The 19898-nt window shown below is 45.7% G+C and overlaps 2 protein-coding genes across 15 annotated transcripts in view; one reads left to right on the top strand and one right to left on the bottom strand.

Moving 5' to 3' along the window:
• EIF5B (eukaryotic translation initiation factor 5B) overlaps nt 1-7125 on the top strand; it is a 67947-nt gene extending 60822 nt beyond the window's left edge. For all 5 annotated transcript variants that reach the window (XM_067007092.1, XM_067007091.1, XM_067007090.1 and 2 more), the window contains 6 exons: nt 586-717; nt 825-901; nt 1023-1187; nt 2617-2755; nt 4520-4681; nt 5051-7125. In XM_067007092.1, the coding sequence (XP_066863193.1) occupies nt 586-717; nt 825-901; nt 1023-1187; nt 2617-2755; nt 4520-4681; nt 5051-5158 (783 nt within the window). In that variant the 3' untranslated portion in view covers nt 5159-7125. The remainder of the gene's footprint in view (nt 1-585; nt 718-824; nt 902-1022; nt 1188-2616; nt 2756-4519; nt 4682-5050) is intronic.
• Nucleotides 7040-19898, bottom strand: part of REV1 (REV1 DNA directed polymerase) — an 83105-nt gene continuing 70246 nt past the window's right edge. For all 10 annotated transcript variants that reach the window (XM_067007093.1, XM_067007094.1, XM_067007095.1 and 7 more), the window contains 11 exons: nt 18955-19175; nt 18513-18685; nt 13220-13322; nt 11723-11888; nt 11290-11495; nt 9889-10122; nt 9079-9199; nt 8036-8256; nt 7770-7926; nt 7385-7487; nt 7040-7151 (listed from right to left, as the gene is read on the bottom strand). In XM_067007093.1, the coding sequence (XP_066863194.1) occupies nt 7040-7151; nt 7385-7487; nt 7770-7926; nt 8036-8256; nt 9079-9199; nt 9889-10122; nt 11290-11495; nt 11723-11888; nt 13220-13322; nt 18513-18685; nt 18955-19175 (1817 nt within the window). The remainder of the gene's footprint in view (nt 7152-7384; nt 7488-7769; nt 7927-8035; nt 8257-9078; nt 9200-9888; nt 10123-11289; nt 11496-11722; nt 11889-13219; nt 13323-18512; nt 18686-18954; nt 19176-19898) is intronic.

The raw sequence follows: 19898 nt of genomic DNA, 5'->3' as shown, positions 1-19898 counted from the left end.
GCTGGGACCATTATTCTTTAGGCAGCACCCAGTCACTGTCGCCAGGGAATCGGCCCCCTTAGGGCCTATGAGGACGGGGCAGGCATCCCTCTGGCCAGTCTTGAGTGTGGGTGCACTTGTGCATCTTTAGTGGCATCGGCGTGGTGGCTTTACTTATTTCTGGTCAAAATCTCATTCACCTTCAAAGGAGCGATGATGGAGTAAAGGGCTGCTGAGATTAGCATATTTCATCATTAAATACCTTTGGGCTACTGTAACATATTACATTCATGTAGTACTATTTAAATTTAGAGGATTCTTACTTATCATGTCATTTCATTCACCCACCTACTCTGCCAAGTGGTGCAGAGGTTAAACATATTTCGACATTAGTAAACCTAACACAGAGGTGAAGTGGGATACAACTCAGTTATGGCCCCCAGATCTCTCCTTCCTTTTCCGTACAGGTTCTGCTATGCCTGCCCGTCCTAAGCCTTGGTTTCTTATTTTCAGATGAACACCTAATCAGAAACAGAAACAGTTTAATTCTAGGCTGCTGAGATAGAGATGTATTTATAATCATATCAAATGTAATTTCTTTTCAAGGATGAACTGATCCATGAGTTAAAGCAGACACTAAATGCTATCAAATTAGAAGAGAAAGGAGTCTATGTCCAGGCATCTACACTGGGATCTTTGGAAGCTCTACTTGAATTTCTGAAAACATCAGAAGTGCCCGTAAGTAATGGTACCAAACTCCACGAGAGTCAGTGGTAGGCATTGTTTATGGTGCTGTTCCCATTACCCAACACAGGCAGTTAAACTAGGAAACTCGCTTTTTACAGTATGCAGGAATTAACATTGGTCCAGTCCATAAAAAAGATGTTATGAAGGCTTCGGTGATGTTGGAACATGATCCTCAGTAAGTAATTTCTCTTCTGCTGTAAAGGCTTTTATGTTGCCTATCTATTTTATTTTAGTAGAACTGTTATGACATGGTCTGTATTTCATTGAATGATCTTTGATGTGTTTTGACCTTTTAGGTACGCAGTAATTTTGGCCTTTGATGTGAGAATTGAACGGGATGCGCAAGAAATGGCTGACAGTTTAGGAGTTAGAATTTTTAGTGCAGAAATTATTTATCATTTATTTGATGCCTTTACGAAATATAGACAAGACTATAAGAAACAGAAACAAGAAGAATTTAAGTAAGTTGGTGGTTTTTACCTACTTTGGATCTTTGGTAATAAAGTTGACTATTTGAGGATTACCAAATACCAGCCAGGTGTGTAGACAACAGAAGCGTGGCACTCGCTCGCCTCCCGGAGGCTGCATCCTCAGGTGGTGTGTTACGCGCAACAGATTTGGCTCACCTGAGACACTCTCGCAGTGTGTGAACCAATCCTCCCTAACATTTCTGCTTAGTTTTTAATTTTCAACTTGGCAGACCTAGGTTGCGTTAATGGGTGAGTAGTTGCTACATCTGGGGACCTTATCTTGCTGGAGTTCCTCATCTGGGGTTGCATGGAATAGAGGTAACACCACGAGAGTGTGGAAAATGAGAAAACGAAAGGAGGCAGGGCATTCCGTGGCAGGTGTCATTCCTCGAGCAAACCCGACAGAGCCCGTGGTGCTGGGGAGCCCTTGTCAATGGGCCTGACCAGGTCCCTGCCTCTCGGAGCTCAGGGGAAGACAGGCGAAGAAACATGAGGAGTTGGGATCAGCACAGGATGAAGCAGGGCAGGGCCTAGATGAGGCGAGGAGAGCTGTGGTTAATAGTGCGGCGGGGAGGCAGCTCAGCTGGGGAGAGTGAAGCGAGCCGCCCAGACCCCCGGAGGTGTCAGGTGGAGGACAGCGCCGGCCAGCAGGGCCACGTTCAGAGGTGGAGGCAGCCACAGTGGCCCTCAGGGAGAGTGGCGGGAGCTGCGGTAGAGAAGTTGGCAGCACCCAAATCCTGTAGGACCCCGTAGGCCATGGGCGGGGTTTAGGGGGCTGCTGGTTAGAGCCTGTCATGAGGCCCCCATAGTGCAGGCGGGACGTGGTGGAGGCTCAGACCAGCGTGCCCGGAGGGAGGGACGGCTCGGTCTGAGGTACATTTTAAAAGTAGACTGTGGTAAATACTGGGATTTAGACTGAGGTGTGCTCACTTTAGATCATGAAACCTGAAGGGGAAAGACTGAAGTTTGATTAAGAAAATGCTAGAAACCATTAAAGCATTCCAAGTATATGCTTGATAAGCAGAGAAATAGTGTCCTTTTGGATCACCTGATTTGGGAACGCGGTAGAGAAAAGGCGGATGTGGTTTGACGCCTGTGTGGTCCTCAGAATAGGCCTCACACGGGCCCCAGGACACACCTGATGGTGGGTTCCACCGAGGCACCCAAGCTCCATCTTCAGGGGCGGGGCTCAGCCTTTGGTCTGGGCCCAACGTTCTCCTGTGATGCAGCTGCTTTGAGGGGAGGGAAGAGGATGAAGAGAGGGTGCAGCACCCCGGGGACCCCCGAGGGCCGAGGTGCAGCCTTCCTGCTGCTCTCAGCTGAGGGGAGAAGAAGCCTCATATTCACCTGCATTTGCTTTTTTATGCTTCAAAGTGATTTTGTAAGCTTAAAAATTCTTGGGTTTTCTTTTTCCTTTTAGACACATAGCAGTATTTCCCTGCAAGATAAAAATTCTGCCTCAATTTATTTTCAATTCTCGAGATCCGATAGTGATGGGCGTGACTGTGGAAGCCGGCCAGGTGAAGCAGGGGACACCCATGTGCGTGCCTAGCAAAAACGTAAGTTCTGGTTGTACTTGTTAGAAAGCGGGTCATCTCTTAAAGCAGTTCTGGGAGTCCAAGAGGGATAAAAAAACTGAAATCAAGCCGAGCTTGTCACCTCCTGTAATTTTACAAACTCAGTATCAGTGTTCCTTAATCATTGTTGATTCTCAAGCACTCGGTGTCGGTGCTTCAGGTAATGAAAGTTGCCGAATTATTGCCCTTCAAAAGTTTTTGATGTTTTGAGTCTGGGGGAAAGCTTAAAAAATAGTATAATGGACACTCATGTCTTTCCTCTAGATTAGCATCATAGCTGAGAAAAAATAACAATTCAATAAAATCCTGTAACTCACAGTTCACATTCACTTTTGACCAATTGTCCCAAATGTCTTTAGTAATGTTGCTTGCTGACCTGGCCCAGGGTTCCTTCGAGGTGCACTGCATTTGGTTATTAGTGTTTTAGTCTCAGTTATGAAGTCTGCCATTCTTTGTAAAGAAGAGTCCAGAAGAGCAGTTTCACAGATGATTTCTTAGCTTGGATTTGTCTGGTTGTTCCCTTGTGACCAGATGCAAGTTAGAGTGATTGGGGAGGGCGCTGTGCACACAGGTGCTCCTGCGCGCCTCGGCGTGGCCACACGGGTTGTCGCTGCCGCAGTGCAAACTTGGGTGATCGGAGAAGCTGCCGTCAGCTCAGCTTCGCCATCGGAGACAGATCTTTGCCCGTGGTAATGACTCAGTCACCTGGGGGCACTGAGCGTCCCTGTGAACTTCCCAGGGGCTTTAACCACCATTGACAGCCCTCGCCTGAGTAGTTATGACGTGGATGGTGGCAGTATTGTGATCCCCTTCCCACACGCTTCTGTAAAGAACCTTCCCCCCCCACGGCATTGTCACTGGGTATCTTACACATGCCGTTTTTTTTTGATAGCCCAGGTATCCAGCGTTTGGTCACTGGGAGCCCGTTCAGGCTGTCCTGTGTCCTTGCACGTAGCACTTGGGGCCCTCTCTTCCTTTGTGGTGCCGTCAGGTGCTCCCGGCTCATCTAGGACTGTCCCTGCCCCAGACTGGGTTCCTGTAGTGGGGGCGGCACCCGACGTCCTCTGAGTGCCGTGACTCACTGCTTCTAGGAGTTGAGCTTCTCTGCCGGTGGCTAAGCTGGGACACTTGCTGGCAGCAGTGGCCTCCTGTGTGGCTTCGGCCCAACCAGATTACCTACTTTTACGCTCACCGCCCTGTATCTCTTCACAAGACAGGCAGCAGAGCAGGGTGTTGCTGTTGCCTTCCCCAGACTGACTGAGGTCAGGTCGCTCACCACTCGCGTCCTCAGAATGAGCAGCAAGCAGAGTTCTCAGCACGGCCGCCGGGGCCCACACAACGGGCCCCTGCCTCTCTGCCTGCACCCCATCACCCCAAGCGCATTTCTGACTCAGAACGTCCGTGCCTGCTGGGCCCTCTCACTGTGGCAGCCGTCATGTGCAAGGGCAGGGTGGAAACGCGTCGGATGGACAGAGCACTTTCCACGTGTCCAGAGCGCACGGGCGACCTCCTGTTGTCCTCACAGCCATCTTGTGAAGGCACACGGGGTGGGGTGCTGTCACCCCCGGTGCTCCAGTGAGAAAAATCACACTGCGGAGAGACCCAGAGACCAAGGTGATGGAGGCGCACAGGGCCCAGGCTTTGCAGCTGGCTCATTCGCTCCAGTTACGTCAGTTGTCCAGTTTGGGCGCCTGTGCCTGCCACGATTCCTCTGCCCACATCGTAGTTTCTGTTCTTTCTTTACAGTTTGTTGACATTGGAATAGTAACAAGTATTGAAGTAAACCATAAACAAGTGGATGTTGCAAAAAAAGGACAGGAAGTCTGTGTCAAAATAGAACCCATCCCTGGTGAATCTCCCAAAATGTACGGAAGACATTTTGAAGCTACAGATATTATCGTCAGTAAGGTAAGTATTTCACTCAGCAAAAGTGGCCCCTTTTAAGAAAGGGGGCCGTCGGCTCTTCTGGTGGCCTTTACTCAGGAGCTGAGGGCTTACGTTTAGAATCTGCTGGGACTGGATTCTTCGCTAGGGCTTGGCCTGTAGCCTGGCCTCCTGACAGAGTGCCCGCTAGGACTCCTAGGTAAGATCCCCAGCAAACAGATGTGGCGCTGGCATTCTGCTCCCAGAAGATGCAGGCAGGCTCTGCTGTGGCAGTTTCTGCCCGAGCTTTCTCTGTGATGAGCAGGATCTGGTAACAAACTCTGGGGCCACATGCTCTTCTTTGGCACTCGTTTGTTACATTGTTTTGTTCACTCTGTGCCTTGGGCCTTACAGATCAGCAGGCAGTCCATCGACGCCCTCAAAGACTGGTTCAGAGACGAAATGCAGAAGAGTGACTGGCAGCTTATTGTGGAGCTGAAGAAAGTATTTGAAATCATCTAATTTTTCCACACGGGTCAGGAATTGGAGTAAATGCAAAATGATGTTGTAATACTACCAAGAAAAACGAGGCAGAAGATGGAATGGACCTATCTGAAAACTGATGAACTAAGCATAGAAGGAGAAAAATAGGTGTATAAGATGTTTTCCATGAGAAACCAAGAAACTTACACTGGTTTGACAGTGGTCGATTACACGTCCCCCCAGCTCCGGCGTGCCTGCTCACGCGTCCACGCCTTTCCCAGTCCTCCTCTACTGGCTGCTGTTTTAAAGGTTGCCCTTCTCCAAATTTGGATTTTTATTACAGATCTAAAGCTCTTTCATCAATTTTATACTGATTAAATCAGTACTGCAGTATTTGATTAACCAAGCTTCTGCAGATTTTCTGATTCTTGGGACTTTTTTGAGGTAAGAAATACTTATTTATGCATATCCTTCCCACAGTGGTGGTTTTTTCTTCTTTCCCCCATACGTTCTTCTGCCATACGCCCTTAGGAATTTTTTAAAATAGAAAATTAGGCATTCTGATATTTATCTGCTTTGTGTGAAACCATGGTGTAAAGCAAAACTGGCTGCTATTTACTGCTTGTGTGGTCATGAGAGTCCACTGTAATCAGCACAGTTCCGAACTCCAATAAAGAACCCAGACGTTGACCTGCGAGCTCTGCTAGGCTTCATGTCAGCGTAGCTGCTCTTCTGTGAGTGTCCATCCCCGTGCAGCTCGTTCTCTCAAACTATTTTATTAACTATCATACCTTGTGTACTAGCACATGTTAACATTACATCAGTCTTGGTCTGTTTTGTCCTAGCAAATTCTATCATGCATACATTTTCTGATGAGACAATCAGTGGGGTGTTGATTACTGGTTCGGACTTAGTGCAAACACTCAGTTGTTACAGAGACATCATAATGGTTTTTTCATGTTAGTAATCTGATTGATTGATTGTAATCTGATGAGTTTGTTATGGTTTTCCTGAAGAATGTGGGAAGTGGGTCCCTGAGGTAAGAGATCTGTTAGCATCAGAGTAATTCTTCTGGCAGATCCCTAATATCTGACTACCTATTTATATAGCACAGTGTTGAATGAAGTCAGTGTGGGGTGTTGGAAGAAAATGTTCCCAAGTAGTCACTGGCATAGAATTATAAACTATATTTTTTAAGTGTTATGGCATAACATATAGCATAGAAAAATACTTTTATATACATTTGAAAATCTGGACCATTCTTGATTATTATTGAAGTTTCTCAAGGGCCAGTAGAGGCAAAGACAAAACCTCTAAACCATCTGGGGGACATAATTTTTCCCAGGAAAAACTTAATCTTCGATTGTGTGTGTGTGTGCTAATTCAAAAATATGTTAAGTTCCTCCACTTGGAACAAGTAAAGAAGATTTTCTTAACGTGTTCCTGTGTTCATGCTTTGGGTCAGGAGCGATCAGAGTATTTGGAAGGTTTCTTTACCCTTTTGCCTGGAACAAGCAGAACACCAGTCTGGGCCCCCCTCAGGCAGTTCAAGGCTTAGCATGAAGCGTGTTAACGGTCCAGGATTTGCTTCCTAAAGGATTCACAAAAAGGAGCCTGTACAAAATATACATACAGTTCTTTATTAAACAACTGTAAACACTTCACTGTAAAAATCCATAAAACTTTTATAAACAAACATTTTGTAAACAGAATCTATGCTACAGTAAAAGAATTAACACAGTTATTTACATGCAATACTGACAAATTTTGGCACTTATTGAAAAGAAATGTACAAAACCACTTGGCTTAAAAAGAAATTTAAAATTATAAAACTCAGAGCATTACTATCATGCACTTTGCCAATACCTCACAAGCACTTATGGCACAGCTAGCGGAGAGCAGCGGGCTCCCTGGTAATGTTCACGTAACTTTTAATGTGCTTCCGTAAGTCTGTTGTAAAACCACCTGAACGTTGTCTAGAATAAAGTCAAATGCCATATTCCAAACCGACTCCACCGACTGCTGCATCAACCTGCAGGTGAGGAGAGACAAGCAATCAGGAAAGACCGATTCCACCAAGAATCTGTTTAACATATACATTGATCTTTAGGGTTTAAGGGTTTTAATGTCTGTATATATAAATACACTCAAAAACGTACTTCTGTGGTTTAAACTGTATAGACCTTGTACCTCCCCTCCCCTCCAGTAGCTGTGGTGACAGACATGCTGTTTTCTTCCCTTTGGGTAAAAGCACTGAATACTTACCTTTTCATGTATTTTATAACTAGGTCCAGTTTTTCCAAATCTTTTTCCTCTATTAGATCAGTACAGTATTTCACAACTTGCAGAATGTCTTCTTCCATTGGATCTAGAGAGGGGAGAAATCTCAAATGAGGACCACCTTATGCTTTTGAAGGAGAAAGGCAGAGGTCTGCAGGGATCAAGGAAACTACGTGCTACCCTAGTGACTCAGAGCCGCCACACGAGTGGCTGTGGTAAGGAACCTTTCCGAGCTGCCCCCAGAGGTCAAAAGGTGGGGGTGGGGGTGACTGCTTTACGCTCATTAGATTTAGGAAAATAGTTCCTCTACAGAGCTCAATTCATGTTCTGTAGTCATAGGACATCACGTCTCAGTACCAGCCAGGCCAACCTGAAATGGTAGTTATCCATTCTCTGAGCAAGGTCTTCACGTCACTGAACTCCACAGCTCCAGCCAGGTTGGGCGCTGGGGGTCTAACACACCCAGACGGCTCTGGCTGCAAACCAGAAAGCCCGGCAACACCTGAAGTGGAAGCAGAGAGTTCTCCCTGTTAAGAAAACAAATGATAGAAGAAAGTGCTATATTTACATAACATCGAGTACATAAACATCTGATGAAGGAGAAGGTCGAAGTTTAAAAAGCACGAAAGCAATTACCAGAGGTTTCTCAGAGGCAGGACCTTCATGTTTTAGAAACCCGTCAATTAACTTCTGGGGACTGCCACAGGCCCCCGGCAGAGTTTTTGCGGGACTGTTAAGCAGCATTGTTTTCAAAGGGCTCTGAATCTTCTGGGGGGGACCGATGGAGCTTTTTTTCTTGTTTCTTTTCTTTTCTTTTGCCGCTGCCGGTTTTAGCTGCAGTAGTGGGTTCTTTGGCACTAAAAGAAGATGGACATGAGATCCTCAACCCACATGCCTGGAGAGCAGCACGGGCCCCTTCCTCCTCCCAAGAGCAGCCCTGAACGCACACACGCAGCGCAAGTGACGGTGGCCCCGCAATTCCTAGGGTTGCTCAGCCACTTACTGGTGACATTTGGGACCTGCTTGTCTATACGGGGCTCGCAGCAGTCAATGAAAACCAACGGGCGAATTACTTCCAGCAGTTCAGCAGGCAGTATTGTTTCCATTTTAAATGTGGTATTTGTGACGCATGTTCAGAAACCTTCAGATTCTGGGCTTTAAACCTACATCCTCTGAAGGATCGGTCGGTCTCAAAGGACAACTGGCTTGACATAATCAATTCAAAAGATTTCCGGGGGCTTCCCTGGTGGCGGAGTGGTGGAGAGTCCGCCTGCCGATGCGGGGGACGCGGGTTCGCGCCCCCGTCCGGGAGGATCCCGCGTGCCACAGAGCGGCTGGGCCCGTGAGCCGTGGCCGCTGCGCCTGCGCGTCCGGAGCCTGTGCTCCGCAACGGGAGAGGCCACAACAGTGAGAGGCCCGCGTACCACCAAAAAAAAAAAAATAAGATTTCTGGGTAATAGCTTGTTCAGACTTTTAAGTCAAGAAGCTACAGATGCAAATCCACCTAGGACTTTGCCAGCACTTAACCTGTACTGCACACTAGTTCCGTTCCCCTGATGTCAAGAGCACTGAACACGACTGACAGCTTAAAGACTCTGGCCATCATACACATACTACAACAGTCGACAGTTTCATTCCTCACATCTTCACTTCGGGCACGTGTCACCTGCAGAGCTTACCGGACGTGCTGGCCTGCTGTGGGTGAGGGATGTTTTCTCCCTGCCTTTGTCTTTGATCGTAGGCTGCTTTTAGCTCCTTTTGAAGCTCTGCTGGAAGGGCCGCAAACACCTCAGGGTCCACCTGGTGGAAAAGAGAAAGTTCAAAGTCATACCTGAGCTGACTCTATATATAGGCGGCTGGTTTATATTTTTCACAAGGTAGACTTTATTTCAAATCATACTTTACTGATCTGTATGAATTAGGTCCTCAATATCAAAGCTCATTAAATCCTCACAAGGTTATAGGGTGAGAATAAGGAATACAGCTTTGACTGTGAACTGACTTAATTAAAAAGAAAACAGAACAAAAACAGTGTAGAACAAGCAGGGCAAGAAGCACTAGTAGGAAATGAGAAGCAAAGCGCAAGAAAACAGGTGCGTACGTGATGTTTTTCTTAAACATCAAACTGATTGTGTTACTGTCCCTAGTGTTCGGTTACACATCTTCACCCTGGCACTCGAGTGTGGCCCAGGGTCTTCTCAGGCCCACGAAACAGCAGAGTGTTTCTGTCCTTGGGGTGGAAGCTGTAAGCGCCCACACCCCATGGCCTCCCACTTCGCGGCACTCTGTTGTCCATGCGTGGCTGCTCTGTCAGTTTGTGTCCTGCAGGTGATGTGGAGACGGGCCATCCCTCCTCCCTTGAGGGACGGAGTCAGCCACTGGGAGGTTAAGGGGCAAAGGAGAAAAAGGAAAAGAGAAGTGCCCTGAGCTGGGAGGCAGATGGCCGAGGATATTCACACTATTGGTGGAAGGGCCTCAATTCAATTCACCTGTGAAAATGCTGGAAGGGCTATTACATTAATTCCCCCATCGCTGTTCGATTCTTGAGGTTCTGGTATCTGTAACAAAACTGTCCCAACTGGCTGTGGCAGCATTCCTGGGTTGTAGCCATTTACTGCTTCCCTCCTCCTGTCGCCAGGCGGCTCTCCTTGCTGCACAGCACACCCTTGCTCCACCTGCTCCCGGAGATCAGGCGGAAGTGCTTCCAAGACAGACTGATCTAGCTGTAAGACACCAGACAGATGCATCGCCAGAGTTCAGGCACCACTCCCACTTCCATTGCAACATCAGAGAGCGTGAACGCAAGGTGCAGATCATCAGACTAGGAAAGCCACCCCCAAACCAGCACGTTTTTGAAACATCTTGGTCTTTTGCCGCTGATGCCTGGCGGGTCATGCGTGGTCTCGAGATGACAAGGGCAGGCCCCTGGCCGGTACCCCAGGGTCAGCTCAGCCATGTCTCCTCACTGAACCTGCTGCACAGGAACAGACAGGCGGGGCCCTCGTCAAGCTCAAATCTTCAACTTTGCCCAGGGGAAGCGGCCAGTGCCTAAGGCGCATGTCCATTTCTGGGATGAGGTAGAGTCCTGGGTCAGAGGTTTATGTTTCAGACAGGAGACTGTCTGCCCCCCAATATAAATTATATTCGTCTGAGCAGCAAGCTAGGAAAAAGGGATTCTAGAAGCTCAACTCTCCAGCCTACAGGCTAGAATCCTCTGCCCATCCATCCCTTTGAAAACAAGCAATTCCATACGCCGGTAGGCCAGTCGTAACCTCGCTAGGAGCCACTATTTTGGGGTAACTCCCCAGCACCAGGGACCCAGTGCAAGCATTTCCCAACCGCCCCTTTCCCTGGCCTCACAGCCAGCACATCCCACCACTTAGGGAAACAGAGAAAACTGATTTTCCCAACAGAGCTTAAAGTGCTATGTAAAGTTTCCAAGAAGCAAAAATGCCAACAGCATACCACGTTTACAGACCACACCCATGGAATTAATAGCTTGTGTTAGGAAAATCATTCACCCCGCAGAGAACCACTTGCAAATGCTGCAAGAGAAACCCCTGACAAAAGGCCTCTACTAACGAGCAGCAAAGCCATGCTGCGGACCGGCGCTGTGTGCATGTGCTCACGATTGTGAGGCGGAGGCCCAGAGGCTAACGACAGTGGCGGTTCACGGGACGGGCTTTCTCATCCATGTTTCACAACCCGCGAGAGTCGCAGATCTTTGCAAAAGCGCAATCTTGCCCTTCACGTGTTTCCCATTTGGAACTAATACCATGATCCACGCTGTCAAGCTGCCCTTTCTCGGCTGTACTGATAACTTAAAAACGTCGTTCCTACTATACAACTACTTTTGCACTGACACCATATCTACAACTATAAATACATACCTGGGAAGGTGATGGGACCTCTATACTCAGGTTAAGTCTTGATTTTAAACTGATGGGAGAATGTAGACCATTCCATTTCCCTGAGGACTCGGCTCTGCTAGTAGTAACAGGACTGGCACTTGATGTCAGATGTGAAGATAGAGATGGCAAGAAAGTGCAAGTTCTAGAGGCAGATGAAATTTCCAGATCCATAGCAGCCAGAAATACTGAAAATACAGGAAATGACATAAAATAGCCTCTTCACTGAGGGGGGGTGGGGGGGGGAGGGTGCCCTTTAATCCATTACAGATAAAGCTTTATTACTGATTCATCATAATTCAGAATGTCAGGGTGCTCCTGAGTCACAGGGAGCGAGGCTGGACGGCCTGCACGCTAACTTCACACTCCTGACGGTATAAGCTCCAAAAGGAGAACCACGCTGACCACCACTGACCGTCCTTGTGCTCCTCTTCTGTGGGCTTCTTAGCTTTCTGAACTTGGAGGAGGTCAAGGACAGAGTGTGACCCACCAGGACAGTTGCTTGACTGAACTGCCGGGCGACTGGGACACGCAGAAGGGTTTGGATTAGTCGGAACCAACTGATTCACATGGATCCCAACCTAGAACCAGAATAAAACGTTTCTAGGAAAAAAAAGTTAAATTGAAACAGCCTTTTATACAATTTATTACAAAAATGACTTCTGTACTAGCTACTCTCAATTTTAGAGTATCTAATCTACCCAAACATCATCTCTTCAAAATCAGGAACTCCAAAAAAGTGGAATACTGTACCCACTGAAGTCCTCATCAGTTGAGTTTTTGTGTTTGTTTATTTTTGGCCACGCCGTGCAGCTTGTGGAATCTTAGTTCCCTGACCACGGCAGTGAAAGCACCCAGTCCTAACCACTGGACCACCAGGGAATTCCCAATTAACTTTAAAAAATAAAACCTGAACAGGGCTTCCCTGGTGGCGCAGTGGTTGAGAGTCCGCCTGCCGATGCGGGGGACGCGGGTTCGTGCCCCGGTCTGGAAGGATTCCACGTGCCGCGGAGCGGCTGGGCCCGTGAGCCGTGGCCGCTGGGCTGGCGCGTCCGGAGCCTGTGCTCCGCAACGGGAGAGGCCACAACAGTGAGAGGCCCGCGTACCACCCCCCACCCACCCGCAAAAAAAAGAAAAAGGAAACCTGAACAAAATTAATTAGGGGACAGTCTATTTGCAACCTTACTTTACCGATCATTTTTGTCAATAAAAGCCGGGCTTGGGGGTGGGGTGGGCAGTGGGTACGCGCCAGGTATCCGCACAGATAAGCACCGCCCCCTGCCCGTGACAGTACTCCAGGGAGGAGTTTCATCACTGTTGGCTGAGTGACGTTTTAATCCTTCCACAACACCCATACCAAGCGAGTAACTATCCTTTACTCACACACAACCTACAAAGGTTAATCTTTAAGAAAATGAAGGCTTTTACGTTTTTGATGCCCTCTCACTGATCATGCATCCTCACGTGTCCATGGTATAAACTCTCCCTTCTAGACCATCGTTTATAAGATATCAGAATAAACTTCTGATGAAAAAGAACCTTAAAGGTCAAGAAACATTTGCAGCTTCACACTACCCCCAGCCCCGTCTCCTTCTGCGGGAACCAGAGCAGGAAGCAAATAACACATGTTAAGATAGGTCTTTGGTGGTTTAAAAGAAAGGCACTATAAAAATCGAAGATACGATACCTACTATTCTAAGCAGAAAACAGATTTCAGAACAAATGTGAATTCTTAAATAAGGAGACCAGCTCAGATGAGAAAGTCATTTTTCAGTTTCTCTTCTTATATTACATGAGTGGAGCTGAAAAAGCTGCATATAAACCCCCTAAACCGCACCATGACCACCCTCCGATCAACCCTCAAATAAGAAAAACATTACAGAAAATCCTGTTTTAAAATGTTACTACTCACCCCTCTCATATCCGATATGTTGAGTTTCATTGTATGAAACATGTTTAGTGCAGCCTTTCCAATTATTTTTGCACTATCCGTTGCCTGGTCAAGAGTCACAGTCCTGTAAGTGATAGAACTAACATTTTTAAAGGAACAAAAGCTACATTCCATATGTATTCCCTGGTACCTCAGTAGTATGGAACGGTTTAAAGAGTTAAAGTTGTAAAGCAAGTTATCAAAAAGTTTAAGTATTAAATATCCTTTAAAAAGTAGGAGATAGTCTTCCTTCAAGGAAGCCAATAATGCTAAATTAATTACACTGGCAACAAGTGGGAAAAGAAAAATCATCAAGAACACTGGGACTTTCAGAGAGCTGGTCAACCAAAAATAAGTTGAGAAAAATGTTTTAAAGAAATGTACTTCAGTTAATGTATATTCAAATATAAGCATTATTATGTTGCAACTAAAGCCTGAGCAGTAAGTACGTTTTAGATTCCCAGAGATGTTTTAGGTTGCAAGATTATCTATGTTGAGGTACAGTTAATATTCAGAAGAGAAAGATGAATCTCCCGGACTCTCCTGACTCTATTTTCAACATGTGAATATGCCCAATACATGGGCATGCGCGTGCGGATACAGAAATGTGTGGACGCCTCTGAGGAAGGAAGTATGGTGGCGCCCTGTCGAAAAGCCAGAGAGACTACAATATGCAATGTTTACATCTGTAAGAACTCCTCAAGGGGGACCAGAGAATGTGCCAGCAGTATCAGGTGCCCAAGACTACATTTACTCTCTTTCTTCAGTACTATGAATACCTTTTGTATTTATCTATGACAAGTACCTATTTCTTTAAGGAAATCATTTGCAAAAAATTTCCATTGGTTTGTTACCTAATGATTACCTTAAACTTACTTCACACAGATAAATAGAGAGTAACTTTAAAGCAAGATTCGTAGTGGACCATAGTGGTTTAAACACGTTTATCTTCATTTCTTTCCAAAACAACACTAAATGGATTTGAAATTATTTTTGAAAGGTATAAAGTCTTAAAAGATAGAAAAGGGACAGAAGACAAGAGTAGAGGAAAAATGTCAACCATAATTTAGAATATTCAAATGCCTGCTAAATGCCTAAAGCAAGGCACCAACTTTGAGATAAGCCAATTTATGCTACAGAACCTCAGAAGAGCTCAGCAATTAGAGGTGTCAGGTATGTCTGAAAGGAGGGGAGAGAATACCTGGGAAGCAGGCTCTCACAGCTGGCCATCCTCCTTCCTGGACGGCTTCCCAAAGATGGGAACGTTGCCACAGAGAAGCTACAGGGGGTCAGGCGCAGCGGAGGAAGCGAGGCCCCTCGCTCGGAAGCAGCACAGTACACCCTTTCCCACCCAGACCCCTCTCCTCCCGAGTAACCAGAACACGAGCTGTCACCAGTCCGTCTTCTCCCCCACCCCCTGGGTGGAACAGCTCACAGGAAGAACCACAGACACTGCCAGCCGGTGGTGGTAACCAAAGACCAAGCCCCTCCAGCCGCCCTCCCAGAGTGAAGCCCCCTGGTCTGCGTGTCCCACTAAGAGTCCAGAGGCTCCCACAACATTTCAGCAGTTCACATATAAACGGCGAAGAACTATCGGATAGATAAATGCTTGAAGAAAATCTCTGATATAAAAGACAGCAACCAAAACAGGAAAAAAGGAACTCAGAGAAACAGACTGACACTGGGACTAGAAGAACATTTAAGAGGTAAGAGATAATTCTGCATCTGTGAAGTAAGAGATACTATAAACATTTAATGTCCAAAGAATAAATTTTAAAACTCCAATGTAAGATGTTAGTATTGACAGAAATGATAAATTTAATACCGGCAAAGTACCTGGCACGAAGACACTGATACCATCCCAGAACACCTGTGATAAAGAGAAGATCCTGAAAGTTCCAGAAAGAGCAGATCTCCTGTAAAGAACAGTCAGTCAGAAGAGCAGTGAACTTCTCAAGAGTTAGTAACCCTGAAAAGATGGCGACAATGGAGCCTTTAAACGTCTGAGGAAAAATGGTCTCTAAGATATGTTTATAGCCTTTAAGTCAGCAAGCCACTGAGCCCGAGGATAGACAGGTTCACACCCATGAATTCCTTCTCAAGACACGAGGGGACCAGGGATCCAACACAGAGAAGGGATACCGCACGACTCCCAACTTTTCAGCAAGTCTGAAAATAAATGAATTCAGACCGGAGTAGCAGGTTGGGGGCCCCGAGAGAAAGGCCCCCAAGAAAAGAGATCAAACCAGTAACAGACTTGATGTGTTAAAACACAGTCACAGCAGAAGGCAGTGTGCGGATAAACTCGGTGGCAAATTCACAAAAAAGCAAGCAAAACGAGATACTGACAAACATATTCAAGAGGAAAGAAAATGTGATCCTAGTGGACAATATGGAGCAGCTATGTACAGTATGTACGTGTCATAATAATGGGACGGTGGAGAGTGACTGAACCTAAACCCACCGACCTGACTGGGGGCAAAGGAAAGAAACACGTCTGGGGAGAAGAGCAACAGGCAGTGGAGGAGAGAAGGGAGAAAATCCTCTTCTACAGTAGAAAGTCAGGCAAACGTTTTGCAAGACTCAAGATAGAAACAGTTTAAGTATATATCTAGAAATATGGATGTAAATATCAGAAGAAGCCACAAAAAGGTGGAAAAGTATGGTGCTCAGAGCTGGGGAGAGGTGCAAAGGACTGGAAGCTGTATTTGACCTTTTCAGTTTCGTTTATCACTTTTAAATACATATATACATTATATATATATATATATATACACACACACACACAATTCAAATTAAAAACGCCTACACAGAAAAGAGCTCCAAGAAGGAAGAAGTCTTTTCCCAAAAGGAAAACCGTTATAAGAAAAATTTTCCTAAGTGATAATGAAGCCACAGATCTCAATCTACATGTGGCTCTCTGACTTATGCAACTTAAATTTTGTCGTTTCGATGACACTATCAAAATGTGCCTGTGAGTCACATGATTGCCATGTAGCTTTTGATTAAGGCCAATTACAAGAGATTACAGAATTATTATACACTTCTGAGTTTACTAAACCACACAGGACTTCAGTTTGACCAGAGCACGGGTCCAGAGACGACTTCTGGGAAGGGCCAGATGGAAAACAGCTTGTACTCTGTTGTCTCTTTCACCTGTTCGTCATTTTTTACAATCACTATATAAAAATCATTCTTAGCTCCTATGAATCATGTAAAAACAGGCCACAGGCTGGATCTAGCTCACAGGAAGTAGTTTGCCAACCCCTGAATTAGAGGAAATACAGGATCAGTATTATATTTCATAAGCTCTCACCTAAAAAGCATTTCTTATGCAGTTACAATACCACCAAAATGTTAGGCTTAAATTAATGGCTTACAATTGATCTACATCTTATTACATTTATAAAATTACACTTGTTTCAATTAATCACGAGCTGTTTACACCTTATGATGTCTCATCCAAAGATATTTATTTTAAGGGCAAAATGTATACTTTATTGCCAGCAATGCAGGCAGATTTTTGAACTGTCCTGTGTTAATATCTGTGGAAGAAATAACTCTATCTGAGATTTGCTTCAAAATAACTAGGGGGGGGGTTCCGTGGCGGCGCAGTGGTTGAGAGTCCGCCTGCCGATGCAGGGGACGCGGGTTTGTGCCCCGGTTCGGAAGGATCCCACGTGCCGCGGAGCGGCTGGGCCCGTGAGCCATGGTCGCTGAGCCTGCGCGTCCGGAGCCTGTGCTCCGCAACGGGAGAGGCCACAGCAGTGAGAGGCCCGCGCACCGCAAAAAAAAAAAAAAAAAAAAAAAACTAGGGGGAAGGAGAGGAAGGATGGTGCAGGTGCCCACCAGCAACTGTGGAGATGAGGTGATGGGTACATGGGGTTCATTACACTATCTGCTCTACTTAACATTTAAATTTTTCAAAATAAAACTTTTTTTAAAGTTTAGGACAAAAATGAACAAATACCAATAACAGCAAGCAGATATGTGCTTACCAAAAAAGCTGAATGAATATTATCCTTGAATTGGGGGAAATAAAGTACAGTTAAAATCCCAGTTTTTCTTAATGCTGTAAGTAGATTTTTGGAATATCTGGATTTTCCAAAAAGGATTAAATGAAGGCTGATTTTCTTATTGTGCTTAGACAGAGGGAGCCCCTAGGTACTGCTGAATGCATCAAAACATACAGTTCTAAGAAACTATAAGACATTTAAAAATGCACAGACAGCAGCAAGAGGAAACTACTACACTGTATTTTAATTTATCTGTTAATCAACCAAAGCTTTAAAATACAGTGTACTGGGCTTCCCTGGTGGCGCAGTGGTTGAGAGTCCGCCTACGGATGCAGGGGACACAGGTTCGTGCCCCAGTCCGGGAAGATCCCATGTGCCGCGGAGCGGCTGGGCCCGTGAGCCGTGGCCGCTGAGCCTGCGCGTCGGGAGCCTGTGCTCCGCAACGGGGAGAGACCACAGCAGTGAGAGGCCCGTGTACCACCAAAAAACAAAACAAAACAAAACAAAAATAAAATACAGCGTACTGTCTAGTATATAAAATGGCATACAAAATTAGGTATTTTCATACTGGCCACAAATCTTACATGAAGTTTTATATTAGTGGCCCTCACATAAAAAAAAAAAAAAAAAAAGGGTTTTAAAATGCCTTCTACCAGTTTCCAGAGACTACCATAATCTGATTAATCTTTTCACAAAAAGAAATTACACCTCCCTAAATGAAGTAAATGTCTCACTGAAATCATTTTTTTTTTTTTTTTTTGCGGTACGCGGGCCTCTCACTGCTGTGGCCTCTCCCGCTGCGGAGCACAGGCTCCGGACGCACAGGCTCAGCGGCCACGGCTCACGGGCCCAGCCGCTCCGCGGCACGTGGGATCCTCGCGGACCGGGGCTCGAACCCGTGTCCCCTGCATCGGCAGGCGGACCCCCAACCACTGCACCACCAGGGAAGCCCTGAAACCATTTTCTAAATTATTACACTGACCTTTTCCTGCAGGACACTTCCACCAAGTCCACAACCGCCTCCCTTACTGTCCCTGCACTGAACTCAACATCCTCAAGACCCCAAGAACAGTCCGCCCCGGTCAGGGACACACGGACAGGCTGGCCTGGAATCTGGCAAGTCAGCGTAGTTCTGACAGCCTTGGGCTGAGACCCGGCAGATTTTTATTCATACTCTTGGTTTTTTTTTCATTTTCCATTAATTGTAATAACCTGCACTGAAACATCAATATCCAATATCCTTTTTAAGATAAGCTTACCTGGTGATGTTATCACAAATTCCATGGCCTCCAAATTTTGCAGTTTCTACAGGGGCCCCCGGCTTTCGTACCATGATTTTGAGAGTCAGGCGTTTACCCCTCATGCCAGCAGCTTCAAGTCGCCGTTGGATTTCTTCTGAAAGACTCAGAAGAAAAGCTTCTGCTTCTTTTGGCTACAGAAAGACAAACATTAAAAAATACCCTCCATGTTATTTTCCTACATGCTAACAACTCTTCTCAAGTAGATTAACTTTCAATATTAAACATGTGTATGGTTTAGTGTCCTGCTCTTGTCTACTTAAAAATAAACATTCTGCCAGCTCTGGGAATGGCAAGAGTTTTAAGACTTAATTTCAAGCATCACGAGTCTATGGTCTATGGAGAGACAGGACTATGTGAAAATATAAAGAATGTAAGGTAGAACCTGTGAAGAGAGCAGTACCTGGGTAAACCTTATTCCATAGTTGATCTCAGCTGAAACAGATTTTCTTTCCTTTTCAGTTCGAACTGGTCTATCGTCCAAACCACGGCAGAACCTATAAAGCATCTGACCTGTTTTGGGACCAAATTCTTTTTGGAGTCTTGCCATGGTCATGTATTGCAAGTCTCCACAAGTTCTAATTCCCAAAGATGCCAACTTGGATTCCATTGAGCGTCCAACTCCTAGGAAAGGGACAGTTCTTTAATTCTGCATATAAGCTATTAAAAACAATTGAGCATTATGAAACAATGATTCATGCACAAACAACTCATTGAAAATAATCTCCCTTAAAATTTTGAAGTGACATAACTGAAGCATCTCATAGATTAAGAATTTTTTTTTTTGGTTGGTGCAAATCATGCTAGTAAAGTTATTTCTAGAAGCTACTTCTCAATTTGGACTCTACCTATAGGTGAACGAAAACTGTTCAAATGTGTATGACTAAGTTCTCCAAGATAAGTGAATTTTATTTATTACTGAGTAAAAAAGTTTTCTATCTTATTTACAAAATCAACTGAGTTACAGACTCGTTTAAGCTAGTCTACAGTATGACTCACAGACATACCAGGAGACTCAGGAATGTTAGGGATTCTACTGTGGCTTTGGCGAGGACCAAACTTCTCGATGGTTCAGCCACATTTTCTCTGAATGGGAACTAGAACAAGAAGTCACGACAGAGGTCTAAGCCCACATGTCACTTGCTCTCATACTGGACAAAGTGGCACAGTGACGTGGGGGTGAAGCTTCCTGAGCAAAAGCAGCAGCGAGGGGAGGACAGACAGATGTCTTTTACCAACAAAGATTATCTCCCTGGAAAGGCCGTCAGTGTCCCGCAGCTGGGCCAGCGTGCAGCAGCCCCTCGTCACCGTCTGCAAGATGCAAGACTGGAGCCTCGCCCAAAGGAC

This window comes from Kogia breviceps, chromosome 11, assembly GCF_026419965.1.
Source record: "Kogia breviceps isolate mKogBre1 chromosome 11, mKogBre1 haplotype 1, whole genome shotgun sequence".
Lineage (NCBI taxonomy): Eukaryota > Metazoa > Chordata > Mammalia > Artiodactyla > Physeteridae > Kogia > Kogia breviceps.
Note: the sequence above shows the minus strand (reverse complement) of the source record. Positions and strands in the feature narration are given on the sequence as shown.